The sequence below is a fragment of the Chenopodium album genome, chromosome 24 (assembly GCF_948465745.1).
Source record: "Chenopodium album chromosome 24, dcCheAlbu1.1, whole genome shotgun sequence".
Classification (NCBI taxonomy): Eukaryota; Viridiplantae; Streptophyta; class Magnoliopsida; order Caryophyllales; family Amaranthaceae; genus Chenopodium; species Chenopodium album.
Window position 1 is genome coordinate 32893348 of NC_137857.1, and position 16880 is coordinate 32910227.

Here is a 16880-nt window from a genome sequence, read left to right on the forward strand (position 1 = left end):
TTGGAAATATGTTAATGTCAAGGCATTGTTGTCCACCCTAAAAATATAACAAATGACTTAAATCTACCACAAATATACTTGTTCCGTGTGAAATTTTTGTATGATGTTTTTGTCATAATTTAATTTTGGTTGGGATTATTTAGTTAAACCACCCCATCACTTTTATAGATATATTAATGTGGTACCCCCTAATTTACCATAATCATGAAATATAAGCATATATTAGCTCAATTATTGTGAAAAGCAAAACCCCACTTTTATTGACCATCTCTCTTTAGTTTCCTTCAATCTCTTTCTTAAAGAAACGACGAGAAAGCAAAGGCATGCCGATCAATTCTATTTGAAAAGATTGATGCTACATTTCTTGATCTTCTTCCATTTGTGCACAACTTTATGCAGGGTAATAATCTACAGTATGTTTGTAGGATAACAGAATATCCAATAATTTAGGCCATTGTATTATATGACTAAATTATGGCTATTTCAAAAAATGACCATCATCAAAATGAGAAATTGTACAATATAATACAAGTACTGTTTAAGTAGTGACTTTTATAAGGTAGCATTTGTCAAAGGTAACAAGTAATTTTATAATCTATATAAAGTACATTAGTGTAGACTTGGGATTAATTGATTTCTTCATCTAGTTCTATTGATAAATCCAAAAAACAATAGAGATTATATTAATAGAGCTCAATATCCATCAAAGTCGTAAGACTTTAAGAGAAAGGAACAAAACAATATTCATTGCAACATCTTGTATCCCACCTTGTCGAGCTACTAAGGGCCTGTTGTGTTCATCTTAATTTCACTTCAGTTTAATTCAGCTCAGCTCCAATCAGTTCAGTTTAATTGTTTTCAATAAATCGAAACAAGGCATAAGAGCTAAGGTATTCTCCGTCTATTTCAAAAGAGAAAACGCAAAAGACTAAAGAGAGTCAATATCGTCAAGAATAAGGTGAGAGGGCGTATAGCTGACGTCCAATGACCCTTTGTTTGACACCTATAACATGTACGTGCATCGCTTTTAAGGTGGACCTTATAGAAACACAGCCTATAAGCAAGCTACAACCCATACCGACACACTGCTGCTTCCGCGTGCCACCTCCACAGACCACCCCACTGTGCCTCGCGTCTCACTACAGCCACCATTACAGTCCCCCTCTCATCCTAACTACCACCCCTAGCCTCATTTCATGGACCATTCTTGAGAGTCCCGAAGCTGTACTTACCGTGTCAATGCTAGCATTCAAAAAAAAAAAATTCATTACTAAGAGGCCCAACCCGCCCAAGAGGTTCTCCATTAAAGCATTACCAGCTATCAAGTCTAGTTCTACTGATTATCATCAATTCTTCTGCTTATTAGAACTAAATTTACTGATTAAAACTGAATTCTAACTTATCAAAAAGAATTTTTGTTTATACTTCTAGTGCTTTTATACAGAGTGATTACTAGTTATCCACTTATCCAGTTACATTTGATCAAAACTAATTATTATGCATTATTGATTGGAACATAACATAATAAATTCAGATAGGGGTTTACCATAACAACCTATAGTCAAGAGAATCTCACACAATGTCAAGATTTGAGTATTTAGTCAACGCCAAAATGCCAACGCCAAGTTATGAATAGATGAAGGAAAATCTAGTACTGCAATTCTGGTATAAACTCTCAAAAGCCTCCCAATAGTACTAATGTAAGATGAGAAAACAATAACCTCAAAACAGAGTAATATTTCGCTTCTAATTGAACTATGAATCGGACATAATCAAGCTGAGTTACACTTGCATGTTGCAGTAAATCTGTAAATGCCTAGGAATTACTTGTACAAGATGACATCCGATATTAGAAAACTTAAAGCATCGTGCATCACATATAATTACAAAAATCTGGTAAATAAATAAAAGTGCAAATTTCCTGCACTCTTCCAAAATTAGAAAATCAGGGGCACCTGAATCAGATGTATTTTTTAACGTAAACGATGAATATGCTGGCTCAATGGATAAGAATTTGAATGCCAGTCTGAACTCTCTGAATTCTATTGAGCACCTAAAGAAGCTTCGAGCATTTCATTACTTGACAAGTTTCCTCAAGACTGCCTCAGCTCGCTGCTCAAATTTGGGAAGGACCCAATCATGCTGAACGATGTCGAGCCCATCTTTCTCAGCACCCAAGCTCTATGATTACACAAAAGCAAAAGCCATCATTATAAATCAGAAAAATACCTTTAAACGATCATATCAATCAATACAGTGGGGTAGACAAATTAGTAACTGAACAATAACATGTTCTGGGTTAAAGATGACTCGGACATAGCCTCAAGGATTCAAGGGTATCCAGGTATCATACACATGAAACAAAAGCCATACGGTATTCAGGTATTGGACTTTCTAGAGTTTTAGTGCAAAACTTTGAAGGGAAGAAAAAAAGATGGGAGAGAAGGGAAAAAAAAAAATACTCTCTTCTTGGAATAAAACGAATGAAACGACAAATGAAGATGGTACTTGTATGTTTTTTTGCTTTTTCCTACCAAAACTTACGAAATTGGAAATATTTGAACTGATAACCAATAATAGGGCATAAAATGGATTACTCTACCCTATTAAATTATCTCACTTTCCCCTAATCAAACCCGATCTTTATTCAAACAAGTAAAACAGAATACTTAGCTCACACCTCCCCTTCCCATTGAATCCCCTTACTAATCACAATAAGATAACCAACCCTCTAATGTAGTTCATGAATGTTAGGTCTTTCAGCAAAAGGCGGACAAAAAGCCTGTGTTACACTATTGGGCCACCTTAAGAGAAGGGGCTACCCAACCACCATAGAGCCAATAATTTCTTGTTCTCAAGAATTTGCCATACATGGACCCTTGCTATCTTTATCAGAAAAGGCATACCTTTGATGGGTCAAAGCCAAATCCACCCATTTGCATCATGCGTTGCGTATCATCCATAGCTAAATATAAAATAGATATAAATATTAGTAGATACAAATTATTAAAAGGGAAAAAGTCTCGTATATAAGAATAGGTTGCTCTAAATATTTAATGATCCAATCAAGCTGAACAAAATTGTGACAGTAATAAAAATATACCATTTTCCTCCCCTAGAATCAAGCTGAAAAAACCACGTAGTCCAAACAAGTTGAGAAAATACCTGAAAGAAAAGAAAATTAAAATTCAATTAAAATGGGAAATGGACAACTTAAAATCAAACATGAAAGCATGCACATTCTCCTAAAAATCCAGCTTCCGCAAGAAAAAAAAAAAGCTAGTATATTTCAAATGAACAAATTACCATGATCGACTGCTGACATAGCTCACATCAACAGTGCTCAAATCTATACCATTCTGGAGCATTGACCTGAACCTCTGGGTCAGAGGAAATGGGATTTTGGCTGCAAAATCAGCAAAAAGGTGTTAATAAAAAAAAAAAATTAATATACAATTAAATAAAAAAAACAAAAAATAAAAAACTCTCATGTTGAAATTACAGATGAAATGGAACATAGATATGTTATACATATATACAAAACAAAAAAAAAAAAATCCAAAAAAAACGAAAAAACAAAAAAAAAAAAAAAAAAAAAAAAAAAAAAAAAAAAAAAAAACATTTTCTATTTCAGAGTGCATAAAAGACACTTCCAAGTCAAGGAAAGCCTTCAGAATTTCATGCAATTTCTAGAACTAGGGTCAAAAATCGAGAGAAAAGATAACAACAGATGAAAGTTAGAACTCAACATGAGATGAAAGAGCTAAGAAATAAAACATGCACAGGAAACAATAAGAAAGACACCAGGTAACTTCAAACATCAAACACAGAGAAGAGAGATTTTTTTAGAATAAACAGAAGAAAAAGAGCAGACCTGCCACAAATCCAGAGAAGAAGAAGTTCACGAAAGCAAAAGTGAGAGTCTGCAAATAGAAATAGAAGGATTAATAAGTAAATTAAAGTAAAGAATCAATTCAATGAGCAAACTAAAGAAACTCCTTTACTTGAGGAATGATCATAGATAAATTTTTCTTCATCATATCCATGGCCATGTTTGGGTCAGAGAACATTTGAGCTTGAGCTTGTGGAGCTTGGCCTTTGGGTACATGTAGAAGTCCATTCTCCTGCATTTTTGAAACTCAGTCAATTTCCTATTTGGCAAATAGTTATGCATAATAGACATGTCAGCTCCATTGTATGGGGCTTCCCTTGAAAAGAGGAGGGGGTACATAAAGTGGAAAACAAAAGGGGCAAATTAAAATGCAAAAAACAAATTCAAAATTTTGCTAAATCAAACTGCTAAAATGCACTAGAATAGACAAAAACCAATGGAACTAAACGTAATCAGAGTTCTGAAGAGCATAAACAGGGCATGGAAAGGGGTGCCTATATCAATATATCAATGAAGACGGCGTACCTAAATGGCTGCAATATATACCTCTAGTAAACCCAAAGAACAAGGATATTGAGAAAATTAAAATTTAAGGAAAGGAAATATGTGAGCAGTCCGCCCAGTCTCTTAATAGACTAAATTCATTGTCGGAGCCACTGCAATATATAGTGTTGAAAAGCAACCACTGAACTATAGACAAAGAAAATAAGATATTATCAAAGTTTTCAGCATAAAAGACAAACAACCTATGCCGCACCCTCTCCTTGGACACCCTTTAACCAGAATCCTCATATTGTGCTTGGCGTATAAAACTGAAATTTTGGCACATTTCTCAGCCTCACATCTCAGTTTGTCAAAAAAGACAAACCATTACCTCACAAGTCAAAGAAAATTAGTAGATATGTACAATTTAAATAAAAGAAGCCACTATGGAGCAGTCCCTTAAAGGACTGAATATATTGCCACTTAGCCAGAGACACTGCAATCTATGCTATTGAAAATAATGACAGAACTAGAAACAAAGAAAACAATCTTTCGTGAAAGCTTACATCATCAAGAAAAACAGCCTCTCCCACCCCTTATCCTAAGATCATGTGTACTAGTGTAGTGTATAAAAATGATGATTACAGCACATATATCAGCTTTGCAGCTCAGTTTTTTCAAAAAATGGACAAACCCTTATCAAGCATATCAAAGCAAATATGTAGATACATAATATTTATGGAAAGGAACCACTATGTGAGTGGTCCCTTAAAAGACTGAATACATTGCCTCTGGTTACTGCCTTACTGGTTAAGGAAGGAAAGAAAGGGAGAGGTAGGGAAACAAGTTCCCTTGTTTGAATAAGGGGTTAAGAGAAGGAAGAGAATGAAGAGGGAGAGCCCAATAGGTCCTTCATCCTTAATAAACAACATATTTCAAAATTGGAGAGAGATATGCATTATGTTTGGGTAGGAATATTTGAAGGAAAAGGGAGGGAAGAGAAAAATAAGGGTATCATTTCCCTTATTTAGATAAGACATAGGGCAAGTAAAAGGAAAGGAATGAGAGGGATCCATTTTTCTTTCCCTTTTGATAAACCAAATTCCTACATTGTTGGAGAGATTTTGGAAGGAAAATGGAAGGACAATCTCTCCCTCCTGTCCCTTTCCTTTCACTGTTGTTATCCAAATATAGTGTTGGAGAGAAAGTAGAGCTCCATTTTACCCATCCCTTTCTTTGCCTCCCCTTCCTCCTATTTTCCTCCTCTTCCTTCCCCTTCAATCATGTTTCCAAACACAGTATAGATACTCCCTCTATTTCGTAATAACAATAGTAAGTGTGGCACATAGTTTTAGGAAGAATATAGGCTGTGGGCCAAAAGAGGAATTTAATAATATAAAGTATAGTTGGTAGGGATATATTTAATTGTTAATAAGAGATAGAATAAATACAAAAAGTAGCGTACGTGGGGTTAATAGAAGAGAGAATTAAGAAAATAATGGTGGGTCCTTACAAAATAAGGAAGTGTAGCAATTACTATAATTTAAAAGGAAAGTGATGCGATTATTACGAAACAAAGGGGATGCTTGAAAAGATAATGATACAACCCATGGAGATAGCTAGGCCATTCAAATTTAGTATGTGATCATTGATGAGAAAAACAAACAAGGAGCCACAATTTGCATATAAAGATGTTGATTTTTCAACACATTCCTGAACCTCAAATCTCATTCCTTATCAAAAAATGGACAAAACCCTGGTCACACATATCATAGCATATGTGAGAAATCCTCTAAGAGCAACCTCTTTGTTCACTACACTGTACTTCCTCCATTCCAAATTAGTTGACATATTCAATTTTAGGCAACTTTTATGTGAAAAAATGTTTGTTTTACTCTCATATCACTTCTTTTCTCTCTCCCTCCTCCATAACAAACCCACTAATGTTGGTTTTACTCTCATATCACTTCTTTACTCTCTCCCTCCTCCATAACAAACCCACTTCACTTATCCCTCTCTATTACCCACTATACTCTATCTCCTCTCCCATGGTAGGACCACCCCATTTTCTCTCTCCTCCCTAGGCGCCAGCTTCCTCTCCCTTTTCCAACTTGTCATTGCCAAATGTATGAGTTAGCAAACCAAAGAACTAAAAACTATTTTCTCATATATCACGAAGGAGCCGCATTTGAAGTTTTCCTAAATGATCAGTCACCACACTTCAGTTCTCACTCCATCACCCCACTAAGCAGTGACATAAAACTAAATAAAATCCTAAAATCAAGAATATGCTTCAGATGTTGATACCAAAAATATATACTTGGACACCTCAAGTGAAAATGAAATCCCCAGATATGGCTGAATCCACCCTCTTAAGTTCTTAAATGCTCCTTAAGTTTGTCCAACTATCCCGTCCACATGGCTATGATCCTTTCAAGTTGCAACAGAATTCATTTTCTCCATTTTCTATATACATAATTTATTGCCATTGCTGTGCATCTGATTCCTAAATCCTTAATGCGCTTATATGGTGACTAATCCCTCAATTCTCCTATGGCGAGTATTAATAGAACAATAACTTCAAGGGATGAATTAATCTTCAACACTCTTCACTTACAGGTCATAAGAAATCAACCAAGATTCACAAGTTAAAAAACAAAACAGTCTTAGAAGGCCAAAATCAGAATAGCTCGAATCACTACTATTGCTAATGCAGCATAATACTTCTCTCCAATTTAAAATAAATTGCCAAGATCTCATCTTTTGTTCAACTAATCAACACCAAGCTTAAACTACTGCACATAGCAAGCTACCCATCAAAGTGAGCCACACTCACAACACCATAGTTTAACAAGTGAAAATCAAGCTATCAAAAATGCCTAAAACCCCAGAGAAAAAAAGGGGCGGAGTAACAAATTCACCAATTTACAGCTGAAAGGTAAACAAGTTTCCTCCAAATTCCAATTCAAAAGCTAATATTACAAAAATTAAGAGATAGAAAGAGTGACCTCATTGCTGTAATAGGTACGACGTGCACGAAACGATTTAAGAGGGATGAAATCAGCAGATGATCTCAAATTCCTAGCCCTAATTATCACTTGCCTGCAAATTCAATTCCAAATCAAATTACAACCCAGAAAAATTAACCCTATTAAATTCATCCCCAAAATCAAATTAGTAACAAAATGGTTTACATAGGAAGAGAATTACCCTTCTTTGACGATCTTGCCATCAGGGGTTTGGAAGGTGCGCATAAGCTTAGAGACGAAGTAACGAAGAACACCAATGAGAACCATCACAACTGATAAGGGTATTAAAACCCAGTCTCTAATTGCTGTGTCCAATACTAGATCTTCCGCCATAATTCTGCTTTCTCTCTCCTCTTTTCTGGGAAATTTGTGGTTTTTTCAGGAAGAAGAAGACTGAGATTTGGTTCTGGGGTTTTTTAGATTGATTTCAGCAATTGGAAGACTTCTTGATCGACTGATAGATTTTTGATACGGACTCGTTTACCCAATTGAGAGGCCTGTGTTTTATCGGGTATTCGGGTTGGGTTAAACTAGAGCTGGCAATCCTGACCCGACCCGATTGACCCGACCCGAATAACCCGACCCGTAACCTGAAGTTGACCCAAAATCATTGACCCGAAAATGACCCGAACTCGAACTAACCCGACCCGACCTGAACCCGACCCGAAATGGAGTTGACCCGAGCATGACCCGATGACCCGAAGTGACCCGACTCGAATGACCTGACCCGAAACCCGAACTTGACCCGACCTGAAATGACCCGAAATCCGAAGTGGCCCGACCCAATTTTAACCCGAATTGATTGACCCCAATCAACCCGACCCGAATTGACCCGAATAATAAGAGAATAGGATGAAATGGTTAATTACTTGTTTTAAGGCTTCTTTATTTTCTAAGTAATAGGTACTCAAGATTTTTTTTTTTTTTAAACGATTTTACTTTATTTTCCAACTATTTTTTTTAAGTGAATTTATATTGGTGACCCAACACAAACTTGACCCGAATAGACCCGACCCGAGTTGACTCGACCGAAATTGACCCGACTCGAAATTGGCCCGAAAATTGATCCTAAATATTGACCCGACCCGAAAAGACTCGACCTGAATTGACCCGACCCGAACTTAACCCGACCCGAACTTGACCTGACCCGAACTTGACCCGAAACCCGAGTCGACCCGACTCGACCCGAACATTTGTTGACCCGAACTTGACCCGACCCGAACCCGACCCGAATGACCTGTTTGCCAGGTCTAGGTTAAACTATCATAAACCAATAAATGGCATGTTTGACGATCGCACTAGTTATGATGTCCATTATTAATTGGAAAATTTGTCAAGAATAAGCCAACCTTCCCGTGGTTAGCTTAAAATAAGTCAACCTTTCAATTAACTCAAAATAAGTCGACTTTTAAGGGGTTTTTTCTTTTAATAGGCCAAATGACCTACAACCTACCAAACAGGTCATTTTTTTTTTGTATAAAATTACTTTATTAAATCTAATTAAGTGTTTAACTATAATTATATTAAATAAAAATTATAAACATTTAAAAAAAAAAAAAAAAAAACAAATCATATCCTTCAAAAAAAAAAAACAAATCATAAAAAAAAAAAAAGCCCAGCCATCCTTTCCCCCAAACCACTGCCAACCCCTACCAGAGGCCGGCGCCGGCGACCACCTCCATCCCTTGGCGCCGGCGACCCATCCCCCTCCCTTTCCCCCCACTCTTGACACCCTACTCCGTTAGTTTAATAATTTCCCATCCCCGTTGGTTGCTTCCCGACCCCTACCCCGACATGGCGACACCACCCATTTCCTCTGCTAGTGTCGTGTCAGGTGGTTTCGTGGGCTGGGTTTAGGGTCTTGGGGTTGGGGGCTGTTGAATTAAGGATTTGAATTGGGGGAGGGGGACTGATTAGGTTCTCAGGGAAGGGGGAGGGAATGAGGGATGAAAGGGAAAGTTAGGTTGGAGAAGTGGGAATTGCGAAAGGGATAGTTAGGCCGACGACGGGGGAAAGAAGCAGTCGCCGGCCGCCGGCTGCTGGCGGGGGGGAGGGCTGGTGTGGGTGAGTGGAGGTGTTTGAGATTTTTATTTTTTAATTTTATTAATTTAATTGTTAATTATGATTCAAGATTTTATTTAAAATTGTTAATTTAAAAAAGTTTTTATTTCATTAATTAATTAGATTATGTCTTTAAATATTTTTTTTCCAAAAAAGGACCAACCGCATAATGACATGTGTCATGCTTTACCTTAACAACCGGTTAACTTTTAATATAACAGGTTTTGACCCATTTTGAGAAATATATTATAAAAGTCGACTTATTCTGAGTTAATTCAAAAGTTGGCTTATTTTGAGCTAACCAAGCAAAGATTGACTTATTTTTGACAAATTTCCCTTATTAATTTACAACCTAACATCAAAAACAAACTATCAAGTAGTAATCGATAGAATAAAAATTTGTGTAGAAAAACTAATATTTTGAGTAACCTACTATTACTAATTTACCATGACAATGGACATTGATTTATCTCATAGTTATAAACTTATAAACTAAATTAAAATCCACACTATCACTTATAACCACTTGTCAAATGGATAATCTAATTGGGATTTTGCAACTGGAGTAGTTGTTAAATGCCATAGTAGTTGTATGTGCATACAAATTGTTCTTCTTTTCATTTTTAGTGGTGTTTATCTATTAAAAATTACTTTATTTCCTATATTAGTAACATAAAATAATGGAAAGTTCAAAGGTCATTACATTCATAAGAAATCAAACTATACATACTAAGGGCTCGTTTGGCATTGCTGTGGTTTTCTGTTTTTTGGTTTTTTGTTTATTATAAGTATATGATATATGTCACATAATAAATAAAAAATTATTTAAACTTATTAAAATCATAATAAAACAAAAAAGTGGAAAAACCTTTTTCTTGTTTCCAGTTTTTGGTTTTTAGTTTTCAAAAAACCAAGAAACTGAAAACCAAAAATGGTGCCAAACAAGCCCTAAAAAAACATAAAGATTATATCAAGCAATATCCATGTGAAGAATGATGAGTATATATGATATCCTTTGTAACAACAATATATATTTAGTGAAAACTAATTAATTACCGTTGATTCACACAATTGGTCATCACGCTTGGTTGAAAAGCCAATGGCGCGAAGCAATCGTGTGCTGGGTTATGATTGAACGCCTCTAAGTCAAATTAAATCCGGGCCAGAAGCGACGCATGCGCCCGCCGCACAATTGTCATCCTACATTAGGGGCATCGGCCCCCAAGGGCACGTGTCGTAGGCTAATCTCGCACGATGGATGCGTCACGAGAGCCGCCTTGAAGTACAATTCCTACTGAGCATCGGGTTGATTCCTTTACAGATGACTTAAATACAAGACGGGGTATTGTAAATGGCAGAGTGGCCTTGCTGCCACGACCGAGATTCAACCCTATGTCGCTGAGATTCATCTCTCCCCCCACCCTATTCCCTAAAAAACACCTATGTTTTGGAAAACGAGGTTAGCGTGATCCACTGAGATTTAACCCTATATTGCTTCAATTCATCCCTCCCCCACCCTATTCCCTAAAATTAAAACACCTATATTTTGGGAAACGAGGTTAGCGGTGCATGTTATATGCCAAAAAATGCTAAGTATGGGATGTAGACAAGTCACATAGCCTATGTGTTGGGGTGTTGGATGGTGCAAGAGGGCTTGTCGCATGTGCACAAGGCATTGCACCCAAGGGCAAGGCATGTAATCAACCATTTGAGGGTATGTTGTCTTTGCCTTAAGACATGATGATTAAGGATGAGTGAGATGGTTACGGACACTATTCATATCTCCAAAGGTCCTTTGGGAACCCATGGAAGTAGTTAGATGCAAAATCTCACTGAGTGAAAAAAAGATGTACAGAAGCAAAATTTGAAGGATATAATACATGAAACGGAGCAATTTAGAAGGTGTGGGAACCTGGTGTCATACATTCACGAAAGTCTATGGCATGCTTCCCGGGATCATATAACGTATTTGGACCCATATACGACCACTAGTGGGCTACATAAAGGCCCTGTGAAAGCTTATAGCCAATACAAGAGGTGTGTACGAAAATGGAGAAGTTGGATGCTTAAAGGCAAAATTGATGGTTCCACCCACCTAATTGGACTCCTGGAAGCTTCTATAGGCTTCTCGGCCTTTTAGCTTCCGGCTAAAATAAAAGTCATAAATTTGCAAAATGGAAGCTTTTTAGGCAATTTCGAAGGTTTTGGGCCCAGTGTCGGAAAGTCTCGAGATATTAGGGGATCCCAGGGGTCATATTAATGTCGTTTGGAACCGTAAATGATCATTATATGGTGTCATAAATGTCCATGGCGGCCTTGAGTTTAATTATGAAATTAGTGCAAGTTGTAAAAGGGTAAATTGACAGATTAGAGGCACGCACATTGGATGGTTTTACCCACCCAAATGGACTTCCGACGTGTATTAGTATACGTGGAAAGCATCTCGGCAAAATATTTTTTCGGGTCCAAAAACGTGAAAAATTATCCAAAATTGAAGGCTATAATACATGATTTCGGGTCCATTTTTGACAAATTTTCAAAAAATGAGCTGAATGTATGGGATGACTCTTGGTGTCATATAAGGTGGTTTGAGACCAGAAGACACCTATAAAGATGTCTATAAAGTACCAAGAATGAGTTTTGTTTCCATTTTGATGATGGGGAAATTTTGAAATATAATGATGTCATGATATAGTAACATTGACAATGGTGATTTCATAAAAGTACAATAATGTCATATAATTGATGTCATATGACCATAACAGTGATGTGATGTGACTTGACAATAGTAATGGAAAGAATGTAACTATGGGCAATTAGTATTACCACCATTCCCGATCCAAAACAACCAAACCTTGAAAAACGCACAATAAGGGTAATATGGGATGTACCAAAGTGTCAAAAACCCATCCTCTCATCGTTCCCAACCTGATCCCTATCTTCTTGGAGTGTTTGGGCAACTTTCCCTAATTTTTCAATTACCGCCTTTTTTCCCGTTTTTTTTTTTTTTTCATTTCTGGGACCCACAAAAAGTATACAAAAGCTCGTAGATCCTGGGATTGCTCAAATGGTTAGAGCTTTCCTCCCGGTTCCATTAGATTCTGGGATCGATTCTCACCTAGCTCTTTGGCTCTTTAAACACAAAAATAAAAAAAGGGTATACAAATCTCGTTAAAATTTCACACATTGATTCAAAGACATCAATTTATTTATATTTGCAACATTTACTTATTAAACACGTCTTTCATGAAGTAAATTATGATTTTTGCTTGATGTGTTACGTGTGTGGTGCCTTGGACATGACTAAATTTGGTCTATGTGCCATTGTGCCCACTAACTATCATGCCAAAATATTCAAAAGGGCGGGTTAGATCCGACCTAAGTTCACATATCGGCGTATCGCAATGCTATTTATACATACAATATAATTAATTATCAGCACGCTTTATCGTGTTGAGTCATATTTTGTCGTGTTTTTTCAGAAAGTATGGCCCAAAACTAACCACAACCCAACAAGACGACAAACACAAATAATACACATACCATTCTATGAGCCAACCCGACCAAGTGACATCCTTACATGGTTACATTTAGGGATGTCAATGGGGCGGGGCGGGGCGGATGTTGGCCTTCCCATCCCCATCCCCACCTATCATTTTCATCCCCATCCCCATCCCCATCCCCGCGGCGGGTCTAATATTCATCCCCATCCCCGCCCCGGCGGGTACAACTCCAAAACCATCCCCGCCCCACCCCCCACTTGGATATCCATCCCCGCCTAATCCCCACCAAATACCCGCCTAATCCCCACCCAAGACCCACCAAATTTCCGTGTCTCAAATACACAATCCTACATAATTAATACGGATTATAATATTAAAAAAAATATTCTTAATATTACACACATTTTTGTTTATAACATAAGTGTAGTACAAAATATTATAATTAATATTTATTTCACGTAATTATTTTTATAAAATAATATAAAAGTATATGTGGGTATGAGGTGGGGATGGGGCGGGTACGAAGTGGGGCGGGTGGGGCGGGTACAACTTAAAATCCACCCCCGCCCCATCACCCATGGCGGGTATCGTTTTCATCCCCATCCCCGCCCCACCACCCACCAAACCAAGACCCATCCCCGCCCCACTGGGGCGGGGATGGGGCGGGTCTCCTACTTGACCCGCCCCACTGACATCCCTAGTTACATTCAAAATCGAATTGGATCACTCACTCAATCAACACCAAGCATGAAGCTAAGAGCCTAGGACTCACCCACCCACTTGAACAAGAAATCCTACAAAGTGAGTATTGTCCAAAGTGGGAGAAATGAAAGGAAAGCCAAAATGACCCAACTTCTAAACCTTAGCCTTCTTCCCAGCAAAACCCCAGCTTTATCTTCTTTAATTTCCTCATCTCGCCATCAAAATTTTGCTGCTTTGAGTCTTCAATTACGCTGTAATGGCAGATTTTCTTGCCTTTTCTCAGATAATCGAAAGCAGGTAAACTATATTTTATTCCCCTTTTTTTTGCTGTTGATTTTGTGTTGTTTTGAGATATTATTGTCTGGGCAAATTGTTGAATCTATATGCTATGCTGAAAATAATTGTTATACCTTGATATTCTCAATATAGTGGTTTTAATTTGAAATGGGATTTTGCTATACCTTGATATAATGATAGAATTTGGCTGATTTTCTTGCAATTGGATTTTGGGGTCAAGAATTTTTCTGAATTTTCTGGGAGATAATTACGAAGTACAGTATATGTTTTCCTTCGATATCTAAGAGTTAGTTATTACATAATTTATATGATTTTTCTCTAAGATGTTTAATTGATAATTATGATATTGACCTAGCTTGCAGTAGCATATAGTGAATTTGCAAGCTCCTCTAATCAATGTTTATAGAAACCCTACTTAATAGATTGATGTAAATACATAATTATTGCCTGGTTGAAATGGTGTGGCCAAAAGGTGAAAACTTGTTTTTGTTTTAGGTAGTAACTGCCTTTGTCCTGTGTACTAAAACTGTGATAGCTACTGTAACTGTGTAAGTGTTGGATGCTGTAAGCCTGTACTAGCGCGCTATCCAGTTGCACAGATGACTTGTTTGAGGGAGGTAGTTTGATCGGAATCTCCCTCATGAATATCCGTGGTTCACTTGAGTGCATTTTTCATGATCAAATTTCAATTTGGCTTATTAACCAACTATAGCCCTATAGGTGTGTGTATGAGTGAAAATTAATTAACAAAAAGATAGATATATTTGGTTGTGGAAGTGGGAGAGTTTGGATGAAATTACACACCAACTCTTTATCGGTACCTTAATATATAACTATTCAACTAGCTGGCGGTGATGACCATCACAGAAGTGTAGCCTTTATTCATTACTATATATACTTTGGATACCAAAGAGCTGGACTTGGTGGCTGAATTCCTCCAACCAAATGCTTTTTTTTATTTATTTAAAAAGTATCCTTTTCCCCTTCTTCCCCTCTTGTGAAACGACACTGGATCAGTACTTAGAAGCTCTTAAACTGATGAGTCCTAGAGCCTAGTCTGTTGATGTGCAGCATACTGTGAAAACTTCCATTGATGTGGTCCCATGTGGAACAAGAAAAGTATGGAGAAAATTCCTCAATAGGCTTTAGTGACAATAGTTAATTTTCTTACTATCCATAATAATTTTAAGGCAGTGTCGCATTTCACATGGAAACATTGCCCCAAATTTCCTCCAGGGCTCTAACAGTCTAACTCACATTAGGTGTTGCCCATATTGGGTTGAATCGCAATTGCAACAAGATATATCTGTTGTTAGAGTTGACCCTCAATTAAGATTTGATATGTTGCTTGGTAATTTCTAAGTTACAGACCTTTTTAGAATGAATTATAGTACAAATATGGAGGCTTTCTAAAAGTGACTTGTTTCAGCATTCTCAGGCATGCATCTCATAATTGATTAATCATGATTACATCTTTATATGTTCAGATTGTTCATATTCATTTTACTTGTAGTTGGTTGTTTGACACTCTGCTATGGGCTGTCTACTACTTCATGTTATTCATATATATACATGTATTAGACATGCTGCTATCTACGTACAAAGTAGCAGTTGGTTGATCTCATTGTTGTTGCTTAAGCTCATTTTCTCTACATATGAGGAGTATACTAATAAGCTTATCCAAAATCACCATGGGCTGAGGTTATGAGTTGTCTGATTGGATAGGTTAAAAAAATAGGCATAATTTGTAATTTAGTTTCCTGATTAGAAGACAGTTTCCCTCCTATATGTGTACTTGTTTTTTCCACTGATAATGATTTCTATTTTCGTATCAAAGCTACGTAAAGAAAACTTCTAGTTTTTTGTAGTATATGGAACTTTCTAGGGTGATCTTACAGTAGAGTACTGTCCTTTCATGGCATCTTTCGGCATATGCTCTTGGAGGATCCAATCTCTCCCTGCAGTATATATGGCATCTATCAAATTTTACATTTTTATGCCTATCAAGATTCTAGTGCCATACCCTGCATCTTTTGAATATTTGTGATTTTGTATGCAGGCAATCTAATAGCATTGACTTGGCTTTTTGCAGGAGCAAGCTAGGAAAGCCTTAGAAAGTGCACTTGGTGGAAACAAGGAGAAATTCGAAAAATGGGACCAAGAAATTAAGAAGAGAGAAGAAGTTGGTGGAGGAGGAGGTAATGCTGGTGGTGGAGGGTGGTTTGGTTGGGGTGGGCGATTTGGCTGGTCTAATGATGATAACTTTTGGCAAGAAGCACAACAAGCTTGTCTTGCTATATTGGGTCTTCTTGTTCTGGTATAAAATTTATATTTCCTTTAGTACAGTTCAACCATCTCTCCTCGTGTTCTTCCTTTCTTATGTTTTTCCACTTTTGTGGACTGCATTGTACAGTACCTTGTAGCTGCCAAAGGAGACCTGCTGCTGGCTGTAATCATCAATCCCCTTCTGTTTGCCTTGCGAAGTACAAAAAACGGCTTCACTTACGTCACATCAATGATAACTGGAAGATCATTTACGGGAAATGATGCACAGTTTGAAGAAATGAAACTGGAGGCAGCCCAAAGTAGTGCTAAAGAGAGAATTATGAAGAAATGGGGATCTGATTAACAATTCTAACTTTCAATGGGAGAGCAAATAGATGTCTAGAGCCATTTCGGTGCGTAATCTTGCTTGGCATTAAGTGTCTGTATTGCATACATGCATGACATTTTTGGTAATAGCCCTTATAGGATATTATGGACCCTTCATTTTATTAAAACAATTCTAATACAGGGATAATGTCTAATTGTTTGAGATATACTCTATGTATTCATTATGCTCGAGTCATAAGAACTGATTTCCTACTCTATAATTCAATTTTGGCACGCTCTTTTGAAAATGTTAATCTAACT

The 16880-nt window shown here is 37.1% G+C and overlaps 2 protein-coding genes across 2 annotated transcripts; one reads left to right on the forward strand and one right to left on the reverse strand.

The window, feature by feature from the left end:
• Positions 1–1733: 1733 nt before the first annotated feature.
• On the reverse strand, positions 1734–7857 carry LOC145611326 (uncharacterized). The gene is made up of 8 exons (XM_081666648.1): positions 7586–7857; positions 7384–7477; positions 4005–4124; positions 3875–3923; positions 3307–3406; positions 3104–3165; positions 2907–2965; positions 1734–2181 (listed from the first exon to the last, which is right to left on the reverse strand). Exons 1-8 carry the CDS (start codon positions 7735–7737, stop codon positions 2077–2079), a joined length of 741 nt encoding a protein of 246 aa, XP_081522774.1. The 5' UTR covers positions 7738–7857; the 3' UTR covers positions 1734–2076.
• A 5884-nt stretch (positions 7858–13741) lies between these two features.
• LOC145611417 (uncharacterized) lies at positions 13742–16769 on the forward strand. The gene is made up of 3 exons (XM_081666748.1): positions 13742–13967; positions 16060–16284; positions 16381–16769. The coding sequence occupies exons 1-3, from the start codon at positions 13812–13814 to the stop codon at positions 16594–16596; spliced, it is 597 nt and encodes a 198-aa protein (XP_081522874.1). The 5' UTR covers positions 13742–13811; the 3' UTR covers positions 16597–16769.
• Positions 16770–16880: the final 111 nt, after the last annotated feature.

Bases quoted from the DNA above. Each gene is read 5' to 3' on its own strand.
- LOC145611326 (XM_081666648.1), bottom strand. From the start codon at position 7,737: ATGGCGGAAGATCTAGTATTGGACACAGCAATTAGAGACTGGGTTTTA. The intron at 3,924-4,004 runs GTAAAGGAGTTT...TTCTATTTGCAG, and splicing joins TATCTATGATCATTCCTCAA to ACTCTCACTTTTGCTTTCGT. The intron at 2,966-3,103 runs GTATATTTTTAT...TTTTATATTTAG, and splicing joins GATTCTAGGGGAGGAAAATG to CTATGGATGATACGCAACGC.
- LOC145611417 (XM_081666748.1), top strand. From the start codon at position 13,812: ATGACCCAACTTCTAAACCTTAGCCTTCTTCCCAGCAAAACCCCAGCT. The intron at 13,968-16,059 runs GTAAACTATATT...GGCTTTTTGCAG, and splicing joins TCTCAGATAATCGAAAGCAG to GAGCAAGCTAGGAAAGCCTT. The intron at 16,285-16,380 runs GTATAAAATTTA...TGCATTGTACAG, and splicing joins TATTGGGTCTTCTTGTTCTG to TACCTTGTAGCTGCCAAAGG.